General features: G+C 35.8%; 1 protein-coding gene across 7 annotated transcripts in view; it reads left to right on the forward strand.

Moving 5' to 3' along the window:
* Window positions 1-27,447, forward strand: part of ATP11A (ATPase phospholipid transporting 11A) — a 115,542-nt gene that overhangs the window by 43,554 nt on the left and 44,541 nt on the right. For all 7 annotated transcript variants that reach the window (XM_015638093.2, XM_015638084.3, XM_015638067.3 and 4 more), the window contains exons 2-5: window positions 12,351-12,473; window positions 23,538-23,627; window positions 24,740-24,820; window positions 26,290-26,397. In XM_015638093.2, coding sequence (XP_015493579.1) covers window positions 12,351-12,473; window positions 23,538-23,627; window positions 24,740-24,820; window positions 26,290-26,397 — 402 coding nt within the window. The remainder of the gene's footprint in view (window positions 1-12,350; window positions 12,474-23,537; window positions 23,628-24,739; window positions 24,821-26,289; window positions 26,398-27,447) is intronic.

The raw sequence follows: 27,447 nt of genomic DNA on the forward strand, positions 1-27,447 counted from the left end.
CTGAAATTCTCTCTTACTTAGGAATTGTATCTTCTTACATTTAGAGGAGGGACAAAAAGGAAAGTATTAGGAAGTGGACAAAAATAACTCCTGTAAGACATTGTACTACCAACCAGGGCTCTGCCAAGGATTACTTATCTCATTTGTAGTAATACTCCTTGGGCTATCACCTGAAGTTTTATTTTTGGCGCTATGCTTTTGGTATCTTGCCCCATTTTTGTTGCCTACAGGACAGCTGATCCTGCCTGTAGGATGCATGTCCTGAAGAGTCCTCCATGTCATCAAAGCACATTTGGAAATGTGCATTTTACAAAACTGGTTATGTGCTCTTCTGCAGGAATCAAACATGCCTTATTCATTAGGAGTCTGTATTTTTGTTTATGGGTGAAGTAGGATTTCTAGAATCTGGTTATTTTATAACATATATAACACATATCCTGTATGTGTTTTGGGGGAACAAAGAAGTAGTCTAAGAACAAGGATTTCTGATTTGATTTAGGGCTTGCCTTTGGCTTTCAACTTTTTTAAAGGTTTTTAAGGTAAATAATTACCTGATAGAATAAATGTCATGAATGGTTAGACTTCTGTTTACAAACACAATTGTGACTGAAATTGGCCTGGTAATCAATAAACTCATGTTAGCTGGTTTAGAGAGAGCACAGAATTGCCTCTCCTAAAATCACCGAATTCTAGGCATTTGTCAGTTTATGCAGCCATCTGATCTGTGGAAGTTGCTTGATCTAAACCTCTGCACAGAATGTGGACAGTTTTACAGTTCACTGAACTTTGAAGTCAGTCAAATCTGATTCACACTTCCTTATCTGTAGGTAGTGTCAAATGATTACAAAGTACAGAACTGAATATACGTTACAGTATAGTAACAGTATTGGATATTCACTTTATACTTAATTCTTATTTTCTCCACACAGATGTAAAAAAAACAAAACCAAAACAACATAGGATGCATGGCAAGCTAATTTAAAAGTACTCATTGCTTTTTCTAACCCAGTTTTCCTGCAACTGAGAATTTTCAGTTTGAGGTTTTTTTTCACTTGGACTGATAACAGGAATTTCTAGTCCAACAGGAAAAGACAAATGAAGGGGCACGCTGTTTTCTGGGAATTAGTTTTATTAAGCATGAAAGCTGAAACTTTAAAAGAACATTTTTCTATTGGACTGCTTTCAAAAAGAACAATAGGGAAAATCTATTAAAAATATTTTCTTTCCTGTTGTAATAATTCCATTTTTAAAGTATGTGTATTCATTTGAAACAAATTGTTAGCAAATGTGCTTTTTATGATTATCTAGCGATTTCACTTTGCAGGTTCTTTAGCCTGTCATACACAGCAGATTAAAATAGATAATCCTGTTGATTCTGGTTCAGTATTTTTTTGATACTTATTTAGTTGAAGTAATATCTCTCAGGTGTCATTCTTCTATTATGAAGGTGAATTGTTTATTTCTTGGATTTTTTTTTCCTAAGAGAATCTGTCATAGAGGCTATCCAAAAGCCAGGCATACTTAACTTGGTTTCTGAAGGATCTGTGGGCCTATGATGCCCTTAGGTATACATATGGTTGTTCAAATTTGCTAAATAGAGGATTTTCCAGCCAGCATGTGCAAGGAGCTTACTTCTTGCATTTCCCAAAATGTGGGTAGGATGTAGAGACTCTTTTTATTGTGGGGAAAATGTGGTTAGATTTTTTTTCTTGTTTTTTTTTTTACCTTTGCCTATCATTGAAAAGGAAAGGAATGGCAGAGCAGCCTTTGAAGCTGGAGAAACATTTCTTCAGGGAGATTTTTAAATATGTGAGTTGATGTTGTGTGGAGTATGTTTGTCTAGGGGGGAAAAAAACTGGTGATTTTTCTCAGATTCTAGAGTCCTGAAAGAGTTTTATGGCAAAAAGCAGCTATCCTATTACAAGTTGTTTTTAGGGGATGATGTATCATAACTATTTGCCTCTATTCCTCCCCACATCAAAGAAATCAGAGCAGTAAATCAAAACCTAAAAGTCGGTGACTTCTCTTACATTTTATGTTTGCTTTTGCTGCGTAGAAACCAGCAGCGTCAAAAGGTTGTTAAACCTCTTCTCTGTATCACTCAATGACAGACATGTGGAGGTTGAGATTACACTTATCATCTCATCCCAGACAAACCTGCACTACCTCCTTTGCCTTATTATCAAAATCATTGCAAGTCAGAATGTATTAATGTCAACCTACAGTACAGTTCTAGGCTTGATAGAAAAATATTTAAAAATACCTTTCATTTTCTGCATGAAGGACACAGAACAGTTTTGATATATTGAAGTGCAGCATGGATATCTTGTCTTCCACATATAAATAAAAGGAGGTATATGGATCGCCTAAAGCTTAAAATAGCATCCCCCATATTGTATAATTATACTGATACAAGTCTCATTGTAGCATATTAAACTGGGAAGTTGCTACAGTTCTGCTAAAATAAAACAATTTGAACCATCATTGCTTCTGACCAAGAGATGCTCTTTCATACTGTACTTAGTGTATTGGAGTTTGATTTAGATATGTTGTAGTGTGCTGACCTTACTTTGAGTTCTGTGGCTATTATTAATGCTTTTATTAGTAGTATTTTACAAGCATGAAATGTTTATTTAGGGTGGCCGTTCATTGTAGATCAGCTTGTAGTACCTTACAGATGACTGACTATATGTTGAGAAAGTGTTTTATTTAAGTGTTACCCACCTTGGCTGTATCAGAAATTTCCTCTGAAATATTAATGATATCTTGGTTTAACATCCACCCTGTCTTCCCTGAACTGTTTAAGATGATAAAAACTGAAAGTCTGTCCTTGAGTTCTGGTGTCCTGCTTGTTCAGGGATTAGTTAGATGCTGGAGTTTCTCTGACTTCAGTTCCCAAAGATTTTAGTTATAAACCTTCATTTTCACTGTTTCAAATGCTAAACATTGAGTATTTTGATTTCTCAAGTTTTTGATTTAATTACTTGCATAACAGATGTTCTGGAGTTTTTAGAATTTTTTTTTACTAGCAATTGGCAACTAACTTCTAACTAAGCAGTCAATATCTTGTAATGAATTTTTAAAACTGTTATATATCTTATTCTGATTGTGACTATATATAACAAAGAAAATAGCTCTATTGTAAAACAATGGTTTTGTATGAATCTGTAAGTTATAAAATGCAGCTAAGAGCAAATGCTGATGAAGTTTTTTTTTGGTAAATATTTAACTGGTTAGTTCTTCAGGTCATTTGATGTTTGTAAAGGTACAGAGTTGTGAAATATTTATTGTACTTCAGATTGTTCAGTTGCAAGTCTTTAAATCTGTTCTTTGAGAGTAAAAGTAAATATTAAAAAGCTCATTGCATCAAAAGAACTGTAATGTTTAATCTTAATGGAATTCCCATTCCTTAAGTGCAATGAAAACAAAAGTGATCTAAAATCTTGTGGTTATTGGTGTTATAAACTTCTTGTGCATCATGAGTTGATTTACTCATACTCCTGATGTGAACACTCAAAGCTATTGAATGTCCTTTATGCCATTTTATGAGCTTAAAATTCTTGTCTTTCATCAATGTAGACTTTAACTGAAGTCAGATTTATGATCCTGATGCCTGCTTTTGGAAAATTTAATCTTCACTGTTATGCATGAGGATTGAACGTGGCATTTCATCAGCAATACCTGTGTGTTAGTAAAACAGCGAAACACAGCTTGTGGCCACTTACCTAAATCAACATGGCTTTTTGCCTGAAATACTTCAATGCTTGATGTTACTCTGCAGTATAGGAAGAAGCAATAGCTTAAAATTTTATATTAATTTCCTTGAAAGTTTCAGAATTGTACTTGAATACTAATGTATATGTTGTGAGTGTTTCAAATAGCTCCAAATAAATATTTCATTAACCTTACAGTCATCTGTAATTCGGGTCCTTCCTCTATCAAAGCATCTCTGTTCACCAAGCTGTATTTGCATAACATCAGATTTGGTGCTATGTGCAACAAAAATCATGGAGATGAGGGAAAATGCTAGGTAGCTTCTAATGCTACATAATTAGTCTATTATTCTGTACAGCCAAGTTATTTCTGAACTATAAGTTCAAGATTTCTTCAAGATGAAGTGTGGGGCTGCTGGGTTATATTGTGACTCTTCAAATAGAGCTCAAAACCAATTGCATATAAGAGAGAGAATTTGCATGTTACACTGAGGGAGTATGGCAAAATATCATTCTTCATAATAGGACATTTGGCTATCAGAATTGTCATTTTGACTTATTCCAGGCTGTTGATAAATTTACTAATAATGCAGGGAGAGCTTGGCACTTGTACTATACCTGTTTACTTCTGTGGATAGTTCTGCAGACTAATATAGTCTGACCTTAATGGGCAGTAAGTTCAGGACCAGCCTACAAGAGCAAGACCTTAATTTGAGGAATTGTGCAAACATGGCACCTGACAATTTTACTGAGGATTTAGGTTTCTCCTTATAGATGTGGAAAATGAGCAGGTCACAACTGCTTTAGTAGTACAGTGTTCAGTTGCACCCACATGGTAGTTTTTCTCTCTCAATTTTATCTTGGGTTATTTGCTTCTGATAAGGTTGCAGCCTGACCTCAGGTATTTGTGTTCACACATACAGGAGACTTTTTCTAAAGTAGCCTTAGTGTACCAAAATCAACCTCAAAAAGGTTAGAGTCACTGTTCTTTAAGAAACTGTAGTTGAGTATCAAGTAAGTATAAATAAATATGTAAAGGTATATAGAGATGAGTTTAGAGTAAATATTTTTATGATTCTCCAGTACAAATATATAAGACGCTTTAGACTTATGGATGGGACAGTTCATATAATAGCATTTGGATGTTCTTTGGTCACTGACTAGGTGGTCTGCAAGACCAGCATTTCACGAGCTGTTAGTCTTGCATTATCATCATATAATACAAGAAGGTTGCCTCACCTTCCATCTGCTAGAATCATAGCTTCACTAGCTCTGTATCCACTGAGGAATGAAAATCCTTTTCAAGCCTTAACAGTAAGATAGTAGTTACTACTTGGCTGTGAACTTGTTGACTTGTTGTACAGATTTAAATGTGATGACAAGGGTTAGCGATGGGGGGAGGTGTTTTCTTGACATCAAAACTACATTGTGGCACTGCATGTAGTTCTTAGTGGCTTTTAGTTGCCTTAAAAAATGAAATTTCTCTTCTTTTACAGCTTTTCTTGGCACCTAAGGAAGCTGTAAATTTCCTCTGCAAACCTCAATTTCAGCTGTTGATCTGGAGCTACTTAGAAATAAACGTGATTTTTAATTAATTTAAGTACTGAGGCTGTCAAATATCCTCTGTCTTATGTGACACTTTCCCTTGTAGTTTGTCTTACCACTGCGCTTTGCAGTGTAGTTTTTTATTATTTGCCTTTCTAATTGCCAGTGAGACTCTTGAAAGGATTTCCATGTAGAGGGGGTCCTTGACTGGATCTGGGCAGAGCAGCACGAGGTGCAGGGTGTCCCTGCCCCACTGGCAACAAGGGGCAAAATGTGTCAGAACCGGTACATTGAGAGGAAGGAAAAATGTAGCAAAAGCATTTTTCCAGATACCCAGTAATTCACTATGTCACAGATCTTTCTTACCATCATTGCAATGATTCCATGAAACTCAATGAAGATTGCATATGTGGATGGAATAGGAGACTTTTATCTCTATCACTTTTATGGTTACTTTTCATGGAAATAAACAGGGAAACTAAAGATTAACCCAAGGAGAAAGCACACACATGAGAAATAGCTATACCTAACGGGCCAGTGTGTCAGCAGTATTTGGAATTTAAATTGACTGCTTAGAAAAGATCTCACTCTTCCTTGGATAACTGAGGTGAGTTTTTATGTATGTGAAACAAAGAACTACTGCAACCCTTCTTAGGAAGAACACAGATCACTGGCTTTGTCATCCAAGAGGTCAAATTATTCAACCATTGAAAGTACAGAGTATGAGGAATTCAGCTAAAAATTATGTTCCAAACTGGAAGTCAGAAAGGAGAATTATACTGTCTTTAGAGTGCTATATTGCAGTGTCCCAGTGCCAGCTCATGTGACACAACTGGAATATAGTTTTATTAGGATAGCTTCAGAAATGTTTTACTCTTAAGTACAGTGCTCAAGGAGGCATGAACTGGAAGGCTGAAATAAAATTTATTTTAAGGACACTTACAAAAGTGTTAGGTATTTTACAGAAACCTGGAACATTTGCTGTTGTGACAATGTTTGTTCTAACAGCTGTGAATTGCAGAACTTTGCATTATTTCATCATTATACTTTTTCATTTCCTCTTTAAAAATGTCACAAAAACTAATTTCAGCCTATGCTATAAAACCATTTCCCCCTCTGTCTGCATGCCCAAGACCTTTGCAAGAAGTGGAAAGATCAGAAAACCAGGACACACCAAATAGTGGAGAACATGGCTTGCCTGGGAAATTTGTGAGCCTGGCACCATTTTCTGAGGTTAAGATGCACCTGCCTTTGTTTCTAATCACATCTTTTCCCTTAGAGTCATAAATAAAATAATTTATTTGCAGTTAAAGAATGTTAATATCTTCTTTCTTTTCCCTCTGCATACACTTATGTTCAATATTCTGTGATTTGTAGGCAATTGATTGGGGAGAGTTTTAATTTCAGATGTTATTTCTGACAAAAATCATCATCCAAGGATTTAAAATCCATTTGCTGAAATGAAAGGCAGTAGTATTCTGTGGCAACAGATCCCATTATGAGTGACCCATAGGAAATGTGTTAATTAGTCACAGAAGTTTCTGGGAGACAGTTGTTGTGGGGTTTATTTTTGATTGGTTGGTTTTTTGGTTTTTTTTTTTGTGTCTGCCTCTGAAGACCTGTGTTTTGGTATTCCATTAAATCAGTTATTTAATGGCATATGTCCATGACTTGTAGGTGAATGAAGTAATTTACTTTCTGTTTACATTGTCTCATACTGAGGTAGTCTTTTTTCAGAATATAAAACCTAGTGGGGAGTTAGTCTGATAATATGAATGGGGTATTAATCTGATTATATGATTTTTTTTATCTGTGTTAGTCTATATTCATACAAAACAGGACAATCTGAGCAGCTTTCAAAGTTATACTCTTCATTCTGAGCTTGGCAAATTCATATGAAGGGCTGGTATAATGCTATGAACAAAATGTTATGCTTAAGTGTTCTCTCTATAGGTATTTGTGAGTTGGCCTATCATTTGAAATCTAAGATACTTTAAAGAAATGAGAATTTCACCCTTTATCTCCACAAATGCATACATAATATTAGAGGGGTTTTTTTGCAAAAATGGACTATTTTAAAGCTTAATCTATTTTACTGGTTAGCAATATTAGGAAATGTAGATTATTTAAAAATTATTATTTCTTTAGATGGATTTTTGTTATCTGTAGATCAAGCTACCCTTAAAAGGACTGGATTTGGAAAAAGAGGTAAAACTCTGCACTCTGTGCTATTGTTTGCAAAGGGAGATGGCTGCACCTATTCCTTCAGAATGGTGTCAAGTATAAAAGAGCAGGTACTCAGTACATTTGACAAATGAAGAGAAAGATGAGATTATATGATATATGTTTGGTAAATAGTGCATGGTAAGGATAGTTTCCTTACAGTTACTACAAAAGAAAACTTCTTTTTTCTCTTCACTTCAATGAATTACAGCTTTGAGATATTTAAGTTTTTTCTCTTCACTGAATGAAAAATTGAAAACTGAGAGCCTTTAGTGCAAAGCTGTTGCAATGCATGAATGTTTTTTCACACTGTGCACTATTCTTCCTGTAAACTGTGAGTGATAATGGCTTTCAGTATCTGTTATCCTAAAACTCCAAAGTGGTTGAGCAGCTGTGTGTTTGGTGTACAGTTTTAACAGTGGTGCTAATTGCTTAATTGACATCAAATATTCGTGATTCAGTAAAACCACCAGGCTGTTAGGAAAGCCTGCCTCTGTCTATGTAAAGCACTTCTGTGTGGAGGAATGGAGTAACAACTTGGCTGAACAAGGCTATGGCTGATGCTGAGAATTTGTTGCTGTCAAATGTGTGGTTAGAGTGCACTATCCCTTTTCATCAAAAAGCATTTAGAAAAAAATATAAGAGAAGAATACTGTTCAACAAAATGTACTTAGAGCCTGGCCAGGGCAGATTGATTGAGTTTTCAGCTGTACTTAGTGCATATTAATTTAAATGAGTAGTGTTTGTATTTATGTTATTTGGAGAGAAAATATAATATTGAACTGAAGATTGTTGCTGGTAATTATGCCCAAATTATTAGTTCAAGTGGAGAGTCAGGAAATGTCATTCAGTGTTTCCACTGATTTCAAAATCATACATTAAAATCTCTTTACTAAAAATACATGGAAAGAATTGAAATCTTTCTAAGTCAGTTAGTTTTCAAGCAACTACCACTAGCATCTTCCTATCATCCTTTTGCTGTAAAAACCAGTAAGTATCAAGCTTGTTGAGTATCAAGCCCCTTGTCTTTTTAGGCAGTACATTTGTTTAAATTAAATCTAGATGAAAATTACCAGAGTAGCATGTAGGTGACTCTCAAGCTGGTTTCTGTTTGATTTTTTTTAAATCAGAAAAAAAATGAGCGGCAGAAATACTTAAACTCTTAAGATAACATCCTGTTAACTGTCTCTCTGTGCCTTTGTCTTTTGCTGGTCTTTGCTTTCATGGTTGCTGACACTGCTTGAAAGAGTAAAAACTATGTAACATTTCATTGATGTGCTAATAAAACTATGGCTCAGTACATTGAGCTTTACACTATAAATAGAGGCAGATAATGCTAAGGTATATTTATGGTTTCTTGGACATATTCTTAATGGGCTTAAGCAATGGAACTTAAAAAAAAAATGAATATAGTTCATTGTTCTGGCAGTGGCATCAGACTGCTTTTTTTAGTGACTCTGGTGTCATTCTTTAAGCTGTAATACCAGAACACTAAAAGAACTGTCAGATGAGGGTGTTTGGCTTTGGAGGTTGGCATTACCAGACATTCAGTTGCTGTAGTTTGATTTCTTTACATGGCTCATGTCCTGACTTACAGTGCTGTTTTACTAAAAGTATCTTTCTCTGCTTCACATAAGTGAGTTGCCTTGTTGCCACATTGAACAGTGCACATGGCTTTGTGCACTGCAGTTCTACCTCACTGGCAAAGAGAGCCTTCTTCCATGCTTAGTTGTTCGTGCTTGGACTGTGAGTGGTTTGGAGGTTTGAAGTTGTTGAATTAGGTTGCTAAAGTGCATTTATTTTCTGCACCTATTAACATAGTGAAAAATAAATAATGTTCTGTGTTATCACATAGTTAAGTTACATATTGTTTTATACATTTGTGGTAAATTTAGCAATTTGTGATAAAACCAGATGAAATTAAGGTAATGGAAGAGATTGTCTTCATTTTATATTGATGCTTAAAGTAATACTTTGCTTTAAGGATACAAATTCCAGAGTGGTTGGTTTATATAGTGTTGACACAGTACATTACACATGTACACATGACACAGTACAGGGCTCTCAGACCTGCAAATACTGGCAGGAGTGGCAGGAGGGTGCTATTTAGAGCTCTGTCTTCCCAGGTTCATAGGTAATTTCAGAGGCCTGTTTTAACTGAGTCATGATAAAGACTCAATCTGTACAGGGAAACTTTAAAAAGTGCTTTTTTGAGCTAAGAGCCTTGTCATGCTGTCTTGGACGGGCTCATAATAATTGTGAGATAAATTGTTGACCTGGGCCTCTGTAGAGGAAAGTGGAAGCTGAGGGATTTCTTGGCTTTCAAAGGTTAGGTGGCATTCCCATTAGCCCTTTATCATTTCTGAACTTAGGCACTTCACTTATCAGGAGTAATGTTTGTGTTGCATGTCTCGAATGCCCTTCCTAATGAAAAACTAAAAAGTGTTGTACAATTTGATGTATTATACAGGAATCATATATATATATCTATATATCTATATATCTATATATATCTCACATTCCCTTGCATTTCGAGGGGTATTAAGTGGCACAAGTGTCGGTAGATAATTTGTGTGCATTGTACATTTAGTGCACTGAGAAGATAAAGTATTAATGATAAAATGGTAAAAGATACCATGTTTTGTTATTACCATAGAAGTAAGTTGAATTATGGAAACATCATCATGTTTTACTAACTTCCAAAATGCTTTGGCTTGCTCAAAGAATGGTACTTGGCCTTAAGAAGTGGGCTGGCTGAATGACACTTGACTTTTTGACAAGTCCACTGGGTGGTAAGGGAGAAGTTGTTTGACTGGAAAATCAATGCAATTTTCATACTGTACCACGTCTCAGTTTCAAGTCTGTGCTAGATGTGGCATGGGAAAAATTCTGTGTGTGCACTCCCACTGAGCCAGGGGCAGTTATGTGGCGTAGCATAAACCTTCACTGAGCTATTGGTGTGTCTTAGGAGGGGCTGTCATTTGTACTTCCTTTGTGAACAGTGTCATATAATGTATCAAGTCACTCAATTTATTGAGAGTTGAACACATAATTAAAACATGGGGTTTACTTTTGGTTTTAGTTTTATGCCTAGTGTTGCAATTTTGTCCTTTGGTCCTATCCTTCTGAACATAATGCCTTCATTTGTCTGTCACGTGTAAGAATCAAGTAATGATTTTGGGTCCGTAGTGTCTGCTTCTAGTATCTACTTCTGATATGGCAGAAGCTGCTTTTCTTTAATCCTTCTGCTTCACTTTACCTTTTACTTGATGACTTCTACTCAGCTATTTTGTGGTTAATAGTCTGAGTCCAATAGGTTTTCTTTTTATATTTTTGATGTTCCCTCCAACATCAAGTCACGCACATCAGAGATAATTGTTTTATTAGCTTAACTGCTCTAAATCTGCGGAGTATTGCAAGATTTTATACATCTATTCCAAATAAATTATGTAGAAAGTGATCTTCAGCTGTGATGCACTTAAAGGCAGTGGAAAAATCACATAGACTTGAATTGATAAAGAAAATGTTAGGGTGAATGTTTTTTAAGTTTGAGAACTAGATTTTGTTTTAGGCTTACTAGCAAAGTGTGTACTAGTAGAGTAAATGGATCTATAACTGTTGACATTAAGACTGGCTAGAAAAGAAGGTACTATGTCTGTATGATTAAATTCTGTCAAGAACTGCACAGGTACATCCAGCTGCTTTGGGGAATGATGCTTTGGCTGTGTAAATGACCAAAGTCACACTGTTTGTTTGGAGTTAGTTTGCTCAGTGTCAGTCTGACAGTTCACCTATACAGGCAGACGCTGGTGCCCAGGACATATTTGATGTACTAATTAAATGTAGCTGTTGAAGATGCAGAAAAGAGGCTTCCCTCGAATATAATTAATGAAAGTATGTGTAAATGCATCAGTACAACATAAACCAGAGGTTTTGAGTTTAAATTATAGCATATTAAAATTACTCCAGGTTTGACCATATGGTGATGTTAATGTTGCTGATGCCTGGGCTTCTCAAGTGTTAGGAATGTGTTCTGTGCTTCAAAAATGTTTTTTATAAGGGAGGTGTGAATTAGATTGTGAATAAGGAATTGTCATTTTATAATTCATGCCCCCCCAAAAAATTAACTTCTAAATTAAAAAAAAGGCTTATTTTGGTTCTACAGTGAATTGTACTTTTTTTTTTTACAGTTAATAGAAGACAGAAATACTAATTTTGGGGGAGCAATAGGTGTGGTAGAGTTTGATGTGAATGTGAACATTTGATGCACCTACTTTTTTTTCTACAGCTGTCTGTGAAAGGGAAGTGCTCTGAGTTGGCAAGAAGAGGTCTTTCCTGGCAACCTAGGAGTCTCTAAGCTTGTTGATGTGTGGAGAAATGATTACTACTAGTATTTCAGAAGGACAGAGTTTCACTTTGCTGCAAATGAAATTCTAAGTTATGGCTTGCTGGTCTCAAAGATGTGAAGTGTTTGTCATACATTATTTTAATTAGCACATATTTTTGTCAATGGTAAAAAGAGAAACAAACATAGAAATACTTACTAAATACCTAATTTTACTGAGAATCTTAAACCATTTGCCCTTTTTTCAGTTATAAACAAAAATGTCAGAATAGTGATTTTCATGGATGCTCTCTCATTGCATTTTGGGAAAGTGAAGTGCAGTTAAGGCAGGATTTTGACATTTGACTTGGCTTTAGGTGTTTTGGTGATCTTGAGATGATACAGAAAAGTGTGAGGGGTCATGTGCTGGTGGCTGTGTATGTGTTGATGGTCAGGCATGTGATTAATTAATTGAAAGTGTGACTTATGTTACTGCAGAAATGCAAAGTAAACTAACACAGTAACTGTATTTTTTTCCCCTGTAGTGTGCTGGAGAAGAGAATTGGGTGGACAGTCGGACGATTTATGTTGGGCATCGTGAACCACCTCCAGGCGCTGAAGCGTACATTCCACAGAGATTTCCAGATAATAGAATAGTCTCATCAAAGGTACCAATATTTTCTTTGATTCTTTTAGATAAATCAGCTGAAGTTATTATTTCTGTTCATTTCTTTGAAGATTTTTTCCTAGGCTTCCTGTATATTTTTCCTTTCCACAACCAGCAAAGGTAAAATGAAGATCTCTCAGATTTCTTCTAGAGAAATTGCTAAGTTGCCTCTAAAATGAACAGAAATAGAATAATTTCTTCCACGTTTACTCTAGTACCTAGTATAGTACAGTCTTTGAGTAATAATGAGCCTTTCAACAAAGAAAAAAGCAATTTTCATTTGAGGCAATCTTGAAGTAAACAAAATCTTCCTAAAGAAAGATCTGCATCCTTTGTACTCCAAAGCAGTACCTCAAAGTACTAGAAATAATTTAATTTGTTGAACACTTAGATTCATCATACTCTCTCTACCATAACAGTGTCATTGCCTTCCAAAGCTCTTACTGTTTCTGTGGGGCTTTGTCAACAATCTTTGTTATTCACTTTAAAGTGCATTGTACTTGAAGTCTTGGCAGTGTAATACATTTGTGCTGTTTAGAAACCTTCCATTTGTCCCTTACCTTGTTAAGTAAGTTTTAACTTCCATAAACTCTAGCAGCTTTTTGTGAGCAGTTGGGATGTTGGCGCTTTCCAGCTGGCTTGCTTTAGCCAAAAGTTTATAGTGCAGTGGTATAGAAATTTGAATGCTTGCACATGATGTATGGCTAACAACTCAGTAACTCCCAAGTTTGCAATATACTCGGATGTTAATCTTCATGAGCTCATACCTTCAGCTAATGTGAAATAATCAATTCAAAATAATATCTCCTTTACTGAGAATTTATTTTTGTATATGTCTCAAATCCCCAGCCATTTTAAGAACCTTGGTAGCATTTGATCTCGAGGAACTGAGTGATTATTACCCTCATAGACCTGAACACTTGCCAGCCATTAACATAATGAGAACCAGACTTTTCACAAATAGCGTGTCAGTTCTCATGTGAGATTTTCTATTTACTTGCTTATTACCATACTTCATTCAAAGAAAATATGCTAAGAAGCAGTGTAGTATTTAGGCATTTTTAATTAGATAGAATGCTTGCAAAGTAAGGCACATGAAGTACAGCTGAGGTACAGTCAGATACAGTGGCAAATCCTGTGCTCTACACAGGGTATTGCCTTTTGAATTATGGAAGGGAAAACACAATGCAAATTTCTGTACTCTGACATTTCTCTTACTTTTTTTTGATCTCATCTGAGATGTATGTACATAAAGCCATTGAACTTACTGCTGATACTTTTCTTGAAATAAAAAAAAATCCTGTTCAACTATGTTTTGACATCTTGTGATTATTAAGTTAGTGGAAGTTGCAAGTTGCTTTGCTTTTCAGAGTAAGATTTCTTAAGTATGACTTAAATGTGCATTGAACTAGGGAATTCTTGCCAGCAACTGGTAAATATGTATGACTTCAATGAGTTCAGAACAGAGACTTCCCTATATATTTATCTGGATATAAAGCATATTCTGTTAAATATTTTAAATGTTTAGCTATTTAGCTGTGAACTGTAACTGTAAATAGCCTTTCATAAACAAAAAGTATTAGTGGAAATACAGACATTTTATATATACATGATGTTTCTTAGTTCTGTTTATTGATTAAGCTTTACCTCATTTAAAAAATAAAATATAGGTTGTCTTTGTGGAAGTAAATACAGTGGTGATATTTCAGGAGGGAACAGAATTCATATAAATGCTTTATAATATTGAAGAGTTCCTTAGACTGCTGAAAGCTGTTTTGATGACTGTTGCCTGTATATGAAAACTTCCTATGCTGTCCCTTTCAAGTAAACTGTTATTCCCGTGCTGCATCCCAGACAGCTTGAATAAAGCACCGTTGTGGCCTGACCAGCATTTGTTCTGGTTCTGTAAGCTGCTACCTCTTACCCTTTCACCCATTCTAGTCCTTTGCTTGTTCATGAACCCTCTGGAGGAGTCACCTATTACAATTCAGGGAAAGCAGACATGAGTTTCCTACTAAATGCTCAAATGTGCAAAACTAAGAGGTCAAGTACATAATTGTTAGAACAGAGTAAAGGTACATGTCTGTATAATGTTACCTCAACCATGAAGGATACTTCCTTCATCTTTCATCAGCAATACAGACAATAACTTTCAGCTGAGCTTTTATAGGTGTTTAGTGCTTATGTAAGAAGGTGTATGATTGCTCTTCAAGGATGAAGAACTCTAAGTTTCCAAGTATAGACGTTACCAGTTTAAGACAAACTGAATTTCTAGAAAGGGTAGTTGAAAAGCATGAGGAAATGTCATTAATTAGTCTGTCTGTATGCTGCTTTACTAAAAAATGTCATGTCATATGCTCTGAAAAAGACATCAGCTAGCAGTAATATGAACCTCAGACTTTACTGGTCCTTCCAATGGTGCACTTTGCTATACTTCACCAGAGGCTTCCTGCTGTCAGCAAGGTAATATTTTGATTCAAGTCCGGAGGGATATTTCATGTACATTGCAGTGCCACTGTGGAATATGATTAATGCTCTGTCTGCTTAATGATACATCCATGATTGTGAAAAATTATACAGGGACAAACCTTGGCTAGACAGAAGTGTTCTAAAGATTTGATATGTTAATTCAATTATGATATTAACAATATATTGCAAAAGGTGCAGGTTGAAGTAGTAAAAGACAAAATCTCATGTTTTCTGGACTGTGCATGAAGTTCCTTTTACATTCTAGAGACAGTGACCTTTGCACCATGTATTCTTTTGTTGATTTAACTTTAAGCTACTTCAGCTGCCTTGGGTGTTGGCCTTTGAAGTGGCTGTTATGTGCCCTTGATTGAATTTATCACATGATGGTGCTGCAGCATGGAAAAATGTCAGCTTGTAGAAAAACCTTAATGTTTCAAAGGTAGAAGAAAGTAAGTAATTGAATTGGCAGGGAGGTGGCTTGATCTTTTCTGAAAAAAAATTATATACGTTCTGATACTATTTACTTTTTGGTAGAATTTACAGATTAAAAGGAAACTAAGGTAAACTAGGCAGCAATAGCAGCTACCAAAACATGGTGAGATACAGCCTCTTATTTCTGAAACAGGATTTTACTTTTTGGAAAAACGAATAAATTATAAAATAACTTTATAGTACAAAACTCCCTTAAGGTTCAGGCTTCATATTATTGTGCTGGGAGTATGATTTTGTATTTAGTAGTCTTTAATGCATTTCTCCTCTGTGAATTCCTTCAATACTTTTTAAACACATGTTAATTCTCAGAATAAAGAATAGTTCAGTTGTGGAAATGTTTGCCAAAAGAAACCATGAGGCTTCATTTTAAATCTTACTGCTAATTTGAGTTCATATTCCAAATTATTGAATCCAGTCATTACATAACAATGATTGTTATCCCCTATTTATAAACTTGTTTCTGTTGATGGTGTTCCACCATATTCCTTTCCAGGAGGAATAGCCTTAGCCTGTTCAATAATTGTTTGTGTGAAAGCTGCTCCATGCCTTTGCTCAGGTTTGGTCTGTACCTTTTCCCGAGCCAGTACAAACACGCACAGATCATTCAATACATAGCAAACTATGGATTTATGTAGTGGCATGATGATGTTTTTAGCTTGCTTTAATTTAATGTTTTTCGATATACAAATTCCCTTTTCCTGAAGTTAATCTAATACCTTTATAGAAATAATATGCTTGAGGAAGCTCATTTGTTGACAAAGTAGGGATTTGCACTTCTTGTTCTACCTGAGTCAATGAATTGAAGACTGATTGGATGTGTACATTTCTCTTGAACACAAGGAAAAATTGTACTGAAAATAAATTTTTTTTTAGGCATCAACATGGAGTTCATAGGAACATGTTTAATTACAGCTGTTTATGGCTTTTGGAAGCACACCCCCCCCCTCCCCCTCAAAAAAAAAGAAACAAGCAAACAAACAAAAAAAACCATAAAGAAAGAGACAAAAATTTCAAAAATTCCTGGATGGTTCTAGCCCATTTAATGAGAGCCATAAGAATTTCCTGTGTCTCTGACAAACCTGACCTGGCAAAATTAGAAAATTCACAAACCTTAGGCAGGAGAACAGATTTCCCTACCCCCCCAATACCACCCGATAGAGGAAGTTGGGTTAAGGAGACTTACAAAGGCTTTTACTCTTCATTTCAGTCCGTGGGTAATCAACACACAGTATTTTTGCCTTGGTGGTCCTGTCCAGCTGTAAAACTTTCACTTCATAATTTAATAAAGAGAAATTTTACAGCTATAGAACCCACTTGTGACTGAGTCACCAATGTAATTGGAGGCAGCAGAGGTTATGCTCCTGGAGGATGCTACTGAAGAGTAGTGGGATATAACTCTTGCATGAAATATGAGATTGACTCTACATTGGATGCAGAACTATTACTTGAAGAATTTGCCCTAAAGAAGTGCTACTAGAGGTAAATTACACATGAAATTATAAAGTGCTCGTTTGTGCTGTAGCTTTATTTCCTGGTCTTCCTTATAGAAAAGGAGTAAGTTGAACTCTGGTGGGAAAACAGTACTACTGTTATTTCCTACTTTGTAATGCTGTAAGCTATATTCATGGAGCAGAGATGATGCTGGTTTGTTGCACAAGTGATGCAGTCTTCTGTTGTCTGCCTGTTTCCTTAGGACTTTTCATCAAATACTGATTCAAACATTGGTTTCTGTGATAGTGGCCTGAGACAGTAATGCTGTGTATTTGAAATCCTATACATTGCAAGGGAAACCTTAGCTACCTTCCGTGCTAATCTGATTGAGATGACTCACAATTAATCACAGTGACTAACAGTTTAATAAAGTTAAGTAATTCTGACATGTTTCAGCAGATGTTGTTGAAATAGTCCTTTCTTTCAGCAGAAATTCATGCCCTTGTACTGTACCTCTTCCCTGCAGCACTTGCTCATAGTGCTATTATAAACATGCAAAGACTGGGTATGCTCTGATTCCTCATTTTGTTGCCACATTTAGAAGAAATGTTAATACTGAAGCTTAAGGAAATACTAAACCACCTCTATCAAGATGAGCTACTTGGAACCCAGCAGAGACCTAGGCTGTCCCGCACTTTCCAAGGTCATGCTTCACAACTGCAAGGCTTTGTCTGGCCTCTCTAGGGCCATGACATAGCAGTTTCAAGATGAGTTCAAACACAGCCTTGAGCAATGACATTTGAAAGTCAGAAAAGCATCCAGAACCCACAATGGAAAGAGGCATGGTCATGTGTTTATGAAGCTGATAAATAATTGTGTAGCATACTCTGCAGGGGCAGAGAGGGTGAGTAGATGGATATGTATGGGACAGGGACTAATGCTGCGAGTGTTGTGTGTGTCTTTTACTGATCTACTCTGAAAGCAGCTGTAATGCTGAGCTCTCCATTTCTGCCTGGGTAATCCCTCGACTCCCAGCCCCACAGGGGGTAGCAGGAGGTCAGATCTGATGCTGCAAGGGCTGAAGAGTCAGGTGTGCCCAGCCCAGAGACTGAATGGGGCAGGAGTTGTTAGAGATGAAAAGAGTAAATGGACTTGGCTGGCGCTAAAGCTTAAATGCTTCTGAATCAATTGGACTCTCAAAGGGGCCAGCTCAGAGATCTCAATACCTGAGCTGCGATGGGAGTGCATGAATGTGCACTTCTTCCAGGCACAATAATACAATTTCCTTCTGGGGATAACTGTCAGTGCCTAGAGAGAGCAAGGAAAAGCTCTTCTTTGCTCTTGATGATCCTGCTCAGCATGGGATTGCCAGGTCAGAGGCTCTTTAAAACCTCCCTTGTGTTCCCAGGAGAAGCCATTTACGCTTCCCATGGTTCAGTCCAGGGTTATTAGCAGTATTTTATCTTCTGGTGGTACTGCCCCTAACAGAGCCTTTTAAGTTTTTTTTATCAGTGTGGAGACTTTGTGTAGTGAAAGAGAAGCAAAATAAGGAAGGAAAACAACAGGTCCAAACCTAATGCCAGGGAAGACAGGTATAATTCTTCTTTCCTTACTAGTGAGAAAGTGAAGCTTGCTTGTTTGCACATGTTCTTTCTTCTGTTTTCCTAGTATTCTCTGTGACTTCTGTCTTCAGTCAGTCATCCTTGCTGTAAGGTTTTGAATTTTTTTCTTTTTGAAAACTATAATTACATAATTACAGATGCTGGGGGGATTTCTTTGTCAGAGGAGCTCCTGGAGTTTAATAGCATCTCTATAATAAGACTGAGAGTTGCTGAACAGGGACTACTAAAGATAGACTTGTTTATAATAGAAGTCTTGTTTTATCACCAACTGTTTTTAAGAAATCCTATGCCAAAATATGTATGTTTGTTCATCAAGTGTACCATTTGATCTAACTTCCCCAAATCAGTTTAATTTTTTCACTTTCTCTGAACCTATAGTGATGGTTATTTGCTTGTAAAAGCCCTAAATGTAGCAGAGCTTTCACTGATCCCTGTGTTGTGAATGACCTTGTGATGTGGGGAAACAGGAGTTCCTCCCTCAATGGAGTGATAAACACAGTGCAGATTGTGCATATGTTAATACTTTTGTTAAAATATTGTGTCTTTCTACATTCATTCCAAATTGTCATAAATATGACACAACACTTTTCAAAATATTACAGTTCTGTTGAGTAGCATGCAAGCACAGAAGTCTGAATTTTTTTGCTTCGAGTCAGAGTCTTGATATTAGTTTAATACATTAAAGAGTATAGGTGAATTCTGCTACAAACTTCCTATATGTTTATAAGCAAGTCACTTGAGTTAGACAAGGCATACTCTCAACTCATTTCTTATGGTTTCAGATATAATTGATTTCCTGTTTTTTTTGTATACCCTTGGCTATAGTTTTCTCTACCAGTTCTCTGTATTGATAGACAAACGGTGTTTTAAAGAAGTAATATTTTTATAACTAAAACTGCCTTTAAAGAAACAGTGAAACTTTTGATCAGGTGTTTTTCGGCTCTTCTGTTGAAGAAGGCTACCTGTATGTATATAATATATGTAATATTTATATTTTTTTAGTAACATAATGCTATGTAAGCTGGTGTTATATAGAAAATGTTATGTCCTAAAAATGCCTAAAAGGAGACTACAAGAAAAGCTGGAGAGGAACTTTTTACAAGGGCATTAAGTGAAAGGACAAGGGAGAAAGGCTTGAAGCTGAAAAAGGATTGGTCCAGATTTGTGTTGAGGATGGTGAGGCACTGGAACAGGCTATCCAGAGACGTTGTAGATTCTGCATCTCTAGGAGCATTCAAGGTTGGTTTGGATGGGGCTTGAAACAACTTGGTCAAGTGGAAGGTGTCCCTGCCCATGGCAGGGAGGTTGGCACTAGATGCTTGAGAAGATCCCAAACGTCCTTTTCCACCCAAACTATGTTCTATGATATGCGCATGTGCCTGCAATCTAGTTTTTAAACTACAGCTTTAAGAATACATTGTTTCTTGGTAATTGATACAAAAATGTGTATATTAAAATTATTGAAGTCCCCATGGACACTGTCACAGTTGCAGCTAGCCTCTATAATGCAATAGGACACAAATGACTGAAAGATAAGCTTTTCTCTATACTATCCTGATTTTATTATCCTCAGGATGGATTTTTTTTTTTTTTTTGCAGAAGGGATGAAAATCATCATAGGAAGATGTCTGTGAAGCAGGGTTAAACCAATATAGTAGATTTTTTTTTTTGTTGTAATAGTTTAAAACATTTACAAGAAACAGTAAAAAAGTTTGAGTGAAAAGAGTGAAATCAGGGTGTGTTAGAAGAGAGGTGGCGACTATTTAAAACAAATAATCTCTAAGAAACTGAGGTGTTGACAAAATTCAGTATGAAGTGCTTTTTCATACAGTTTCAGCTTTTGATGTAAAGTGATTACTTAAGAAACTCTCCCTTTTTTTTAAAGAAAATATCTGCCTCTTAGGGTGGAAAGAGAAGCTTGAAACGTGAGCCAAAATTCTGGCATGCAGATGCCAGATGAAAAGGTCAAAATACGGTGTGAAGAAGCACTGTATTTCACATTTTTGAATTAGTGTTACTCGCTCTGACAAAGAGGTGGTGTAGCTGAAAGCAAGATGGTATCAGTAAAGAGCAAGATGGAGCCAGGGGCATGGGCAGGAATATGCCAGCACTGCAGGTGCTATTGCAATTATAAATGGGAAGCAAATCTACTTGAATGATGCTGTTTTGACACCAGATTAATCTTACAGATTCTTGCACAGTGCTTCAGATGCATCTGTTGGCACCGTGTGTTCTTCTTTTGGCTGCATGCATAACTGATACTGCTTGGTGTCTGATGTGTTGCTTCCCCTATGCAAAAAGCACCCGTGTGCTTTGGCCTCTAGGTCTTTTGTAGCACTTGGAAAAGATCAATTAAGTCATTTCCTACTTGAAAGCTTATCTAAATAGTGTGTAACTGTTGGGATAAACTCATATCCTTCAAGTGAATTATATTGAATAAAAAGGTAGTTAAATATACATAAACTACTTTTCAAGGGTTTACAAAGAGCATGACTAGAAATTATCTGAAGAAGAGAGATGATATTAACTCTCAGCAGAGTAATCCGATGGATTTAATATCATTGGTTTTAATGACTTTCCTTTAAAAATGTTTGGTTTGTTCCTGCCTAACTAGGGTAGAGAAACTACCTTGAATGCAGCAGTCATGAGATAAATCTTGTTCTGAGTGGCAGCCCCTCTGTTGCTTCTCTGGGGAGTGATTATGTTGATTAAACATTACTTGCCCATTTGTAGATACTGCTCTGAGCTACTAATGGCTTGGGTAAGGGAAGGTCTGTCTAGACATCTTAGTGTGCTTTCTTGCCTAAACTGCAAAAATCATTACTGCTCTGTTGAAGATGAATGGGCAGAATAAAGACATACTTAGTATCCCCGAGACCCAGAGTCATAAAGTGCTAAAAATTTGTCAGATTGAAAATAAAATCTTAAGAAGTGTTAAAGAAGCATCCATTTTAGGAAGCACTTCTCAACCATAAAAGTGATTTGTTCCCATCTTACTCACTTTTATTCACCTAAGAGGGCTGCTGATTAAAGGTGGAGCTGTGGTAGACCACATCTTGGCAGGGAAAGCAGTGAGCTAAGGTTAGAATATAAGAAGGATTGGATACTAAGTGTAAAGGTGAACAACCTTTTCAAAGATTGTTGTTTTAATTGATTTACTTGCTTACTCAATCAGATATTTTAAATATCTGGTGCAACAGTAAAATGCTATTACCAGACGTTTAATCAGATAACCCTGTAGGAGATACAAAGTGGAAATTACTACATAAGAGATTACATTTTTATTTAATGAATGGTGGTTTGAGGGGCTTGTGTTAATCATCAAACTTTTAAAGATGACCCTTTACCATGGGAAAAATAGTATTTCTATCAAAAAATTGAAGCAGGAAAAGGGAAACAAATGCTTTTCATTTTTCTATCCCAGCAGGTAGAGATTCTTAAAAAATAAATGGATAAAGTTAGAAAATAAAGGTAACTTACCTGATAATGATGAAAATAGGCAATTATTGTCATTTAATAGAATCCATACGGTCATCTATCATAATAGCAGTTTTGAATGATCAGCATTGTTTTGCAAGGAAAAATAATCAAGTCTTACTTGTTCTCTTTGAAAATTCCACATAGCTGGATAGTGGGTAGTGCAAACTGCATTCCTGCCTGATGAAAAGTGTTCTGATTGCAAGACTAGAACACTTGATTTTCTAACTGTTGCATGTCTGCCTGCCTGAGTTTTGGTTTGCTCACAGGTGATTTAATGCTGAAGTAGCTATTATGCAGGATTAAGTGGTAATTTAGGGCATATTTAGGATAGATACTGATTTTTGGGACACGATAGAAGAACATTTCATTCATATGTCTTACACATGTTTAGGCTTTAATTCCTATAAGGTAAAAAGATTGCTCTATATAATGGGGTTTCATATACATTTAAAGCATATTTCTCATGGATACTTTTTGTCTTTAGATATAATAGAAGTACTTTCCTTTTGGAGCTCTGTCTGTGCTTGCCTTCAGGGCAAAATTCAGAAGATGTCTAGCTCATGGAATAATTCGGTTATCAGCAAGTATAAGTGCAATCTGCCAAGAGGAGACAAGGCACATTTGTAACAGAGCAAGTAAATTAGGATAAGCTTCTTAGCCCATCTCGTTTGAAATGAAAGTTTTATTGGAGTTGTCATTTTATTATGTGTCAAAGGATAATTTGGATAATAAGATGATGCAGTGCTAGTTTTCTCAAGCCATTTTTCAAACCTTTCCACAGAGTTTTAGCTGATGTTTTTTACATGTGTTCCAATAAGCAATCCTTGCAATGTTTTTCTGAAGCTACAGAGTGAGCTGTGTAAAAAGGCTGTAGTTGAACCTGCTGCAGGGCAGGGGATGGGGACTAGATGATGTTAAGCTCCTTTTCCACTTTTACATGACTTTGTATATTTGAAGATTTTACATTTTCTGTTTGCAGCTTTATATATTGTTTCTTATGTCATTTTAAAGCACTTGTGGCCATTTGTAAGATCAGTACAGACATGTGCAGCCACTTACTCTTATTCACCACTGTAGTTTATCTTCAAGGGTATTTTTGTGCCCTTGCAGAGGAACAAAAGAGGAGCTGACAGCTTTTATTTGGTTGTTTTCTTATTACTGTGTAGTTAACTCTGAGTGCCACCTATCTCAAGTCATGAACATAACATAAAAGTGAATTATAACTGCTCTTTGAAATCACTAAGGTGCCTTTAAAATCCATTAAATAAACCATTCCATAACTAACTAACTCTGGACAAGTATTGTTGCTAGTTAAAAGTTATTACAGTCCCTAGTACAAAGATTATCACAGTTCAGAAAAACTATACTATTCTGAGAATATGTGATTGTCAATTAAGATTCAAATTCAGTAAATTATTAAACTAAGTAATGAAAATACTGCCACTACTTCTTCTAATCTTGCTGTAATCTTGTTCTTGCTTCCTGTTGTAATCTTGAAATAGTGAGTTATAAAATTGAATGTGAATAATATTGCCTTCACAAACACTCATAATATGTGCATTTGTTTTCAGTACACGTTTTGGAACTTTATACCAAAAAATTTGTTTGAGCAATTCAGAAGAATAGCTAACTTCTATTTTCTCATCATTTTCCTTGTTCAGGTAAGCTATCCCCATTTTCTAGTAAGTGCTCTTTCTAAAATAGGGAGAAATTGAAAAAGGTTTTAAAATTAACTGATTTTGATGACCATGGAGGTAAATAGTTTTACACTGATGTTGTGATAAAAGGGGTTTTATTTAATTTCCAGGTTGTCAATGTGAATTTAATCTGAAGAGAATTTGACAGCATCACTAGTTGGATGGCAAGACATGTCTTGAAAAAAATGAAAAGAATGTGTGTAATTTTTAATTTGTAATAAACATCCAGATCAGTAAAACTGTTCCCATAAATTCTTTTGATGACACAGTTTTATTTGTTTTGCAAAAATAATTTAGTTTATAACAAAATAATGTCTCAATAGCAATTTTCCAACTGTACTGTGATCAGAGCCTGTGAGAACTGAAATAGTAGGTATTGATGTGATGCTTGCTTACAGAGGTACAAAAATAATTGTTTTTGAAATTAGTCCCATGAATACCTAGTGCACTGCTTTCTAGGTATCTTGATTCTAAACCTGTCATAGTCACTTATTGTGTTAAATAATAAAAATCTTACTAAGTGAAAAGCTGTATTGCTTTGCAGACCAGATTCTGCAGAAAAAAAGCAGTGCAGATTCCCAGGACAACTTATATTTTGTCATTTGTACTCCCTCTGTGAATTCTGCCTCTTGGCTTATATTTGCAGAAGCCCCAGCTCAGTATTTCAGAATTTACTCTTTGCATGCCTAAGAACAGCTTAATTGTATAACATGTAAAGCCAGTGCCATGCTAATTTCTAATGGTGCTCCATAATTCTGCTTCCAAAGCTGCAGCTTTCCAGTCTAATACTACCTTTAGGGTCTTGCAAACAAATACTTTTATGAGGCATTAACATCTGATGTTAATGTGATCTAACTACAGAATTGTATCTTCTTATGGAATCCAGTTTTCAAATTTTTGTCTGTGTAGTTAGTACACATTCTTCAAGTTCTGTTGAAGTACTGTTTTTTTCAAATAAAATCCCTTGATATGCCCTATTACATATTGATGAAATAACTTGGGAGATCTTGCTTGAAGGATTGACTCCTTACATTCACAAAAAGGTAACCAGAAAATATTTGTTCTTTTTGTTGCAGTTAATTATTGATACACCTACTAGTCCAGTTACAAGTGGACTTCCACTTTTGTTTGTCATCACTGTCACAGCTATCAAACAGGTGAGTAATGTCATGAACAAAAGTAAAACTAAAGAGAGAGTTGGGTCAGTTTGTTCTGCTGTCCAAGCAATGCCCCCTCCCAGGCTCTTGCCCACCCCCAGCCTGCTGGTTTGCTGTGGGAGAAGGTTGAAGAGAAAGCCTTGATGCTGACACTTCAGAAGTACCAAAACACTGGGGTGTAACCAAGAGTGGTTTAGCCCCAAGTACAAAGCACAGCAGCACAGGACTGCTGTGACGAAAGTTAACTCCCCCCACATAGACCCAAAACAGAGGAAGATTTCAGTTGTCCCTTAATAGATAACAGATAACTTACTACCTTCATAGTCTTTATGCTAAATGCAGACTTTTCCTTCATGAGTCTCCAAGAAGCTATGGAGAGTTGTTTCTTTACAGTGGTAACTATTCATAATTGAGTATATTCTGTAGTTAAATTCAGCACTTCTTGTTGAGCGAAAGCTGTGATATATGCAAGAGCTGGTATTTTAGTGTGGCTTTCCCACTTTTAAGATTTTAAAATGTTACACTTTAAAGTCTTACTGTTAGTAGTGACCTACCAAAGCCTGGGTTATGAATGCTGTGCCTGGTACTGCAGTTCTGTGTATTTCCTTGATTTTTCTTACCAACAACTTTTGTAGATTTTGAGACCTTCTTGAGGAGCTGTACCAACCCCTGGAAAAATATTACACTAAGGTTTTAAAGTCTCAGTGGGTTCCCAGATTGTTTTTGAGAGCATCCAAGGTAGTGATGCTTTTGTTCTGCATTGAATTTTCAAATGTGCTCAAGAGAGTTAGACCTAAGAATGCTATGGACTACACAGTGGTATTTTCAGTCTCTTAAGCACTGATGACTTTGTCAGTCTCAATCTTTGTCATATGGGAGGACTTTTTCAATAGAAAGTTGAAGATTCCCTATCCTTTAGTTTGTCTGCTTGTATAAAACACAAATTCATAGGGTAAATGAGCACTAAAAATAGGGTACTCTGCAAAGTTTCTTGAAATAAAATTCTTCACAACTGTATATTGTGTATAGAATTAAAATGTTTGGTTTAATTGTATGGCAGTCATCAAATACGACCTTTTGTCATGTCATCACTTTATCAACTTGCAGGATAAAGTCCCATTCTTCCAAAATATATTGCCTACACTACTACCTCCTTGTCTGCTTTTACAAATACTGTGCACTTACTCGAGTCAACAGAGCATAAGCAAGAGATACCAGAAACTGTTCTACACTTTCAAAATGCTTTTTCATCCAAATGTCTTCATTAAAAGATGGTTTTGTTTTTTCATAGATATCCAGCATAACTCTAGTACTGACACATACCACAATTTCATCTGTTCTAGTGAGAATACTTTTTCCCTTAAAGGGATGAAGGATAATTCTTAAAATTTTTCTTAAAAGCTAGAGCTATTCTGTGTCTTTATAGTCAAATGTGCATCACTGCATCATTCCATTTCACTGTTTTCTAGGGTTATGAAGATTGGCTCCGACATAAAGCTGACAATGCAATAAATCATTGCCCTGTTCATTTCATTCAGCACGGTAAACTGGTTAGGAAGCAAAGCCGAAAATTAAGAGTAAGTAACTATGACTTAACAGGTTTTGTAAGTCAGACTTGTTCACCCTTCTTGTACACTTCACACATAAAACAAGTTATACAGAAATGTAGGATGATGATGTAACATTTATTTCATTTAATGATTAGACCTACAGTATACTAATTTTTAGTTTTATGCCTCTGAATAAAATATTTTTATAAAATTAAACTTGTAATGAGTTAAACTGTCTAATGAGATTAGATAAACCTCATTTATTATCATCATTCTAAAATTTTATTTTTAATGTTACTATTGCTGATTTTATCAGGCTGTTTTGCTTAACTGGAATTAACTAACTCCTTCTGTAAATGTTACTTGCATTTTCCATTTTTAACTTGTAATTTCTGTCATAATTTATCTTTTCTCTATTTCCTGTCCACTGTGATTATCACTGAATTATAGGTCACTTTGGGTTGATAGGAAGCTTAAAGATCATCTAGTTCCAAACCCTGTGCCGTGGGCAGAGACACCTTGCACTACACCAGATTGTTGAAGGCCAGGTTAAATAATGCTCTGAACACTCTCTGGGATGGAGTATAATTACTATTATGCACATTATAATTTAATTAAGGCTGATTGTGACAATCAGTGCTATGTATAGAGATACATGCATACATACAGACACAACACATTCTAAATATTTTCTCAAAACCCATCAAATCACAATTACTTCATTGACCTTGTGAATGCTGCTATATTCCCTTTTCAGTGTATTTTCAGAAATTAGGTTTTGCTGCTTGATTTGTGGGGTTTTTCTGTGAGCAGATGAACTTCTTCACATTATTTTCTTTAGAATTCATAAAATTTGATAGATATTTGTTTGGAATTTTCTTATTTTTGTTTGTTTGGATGTCTTTTTGTGCTGTGCTGTTTTTGGGCATAAGTGTATCAACAGTGTTCACAACCTTTCTGCTGTGACCTTCCATTTGAGTTGGATAGCTTCTGCCTAGGGCTTCCTGGTTATAAAAATCAGGACATCACATGCTTGGGAATTCCAGGTGTGTTAACTATCCAGTTAAATATTCCAAA

The sequence above is a fragment of the Parus major genome, chromosome 1 (genome assembly GCF_001522545.3).
Source record: "Parus major isolate Abel chromosome 1, Parus_major1.1, whole genome shotgun sequence".
NCBI lineage: Eukaryota > Metazoa > Chordata > Aves > Passeriformes > Paridae > Parus > Parus major.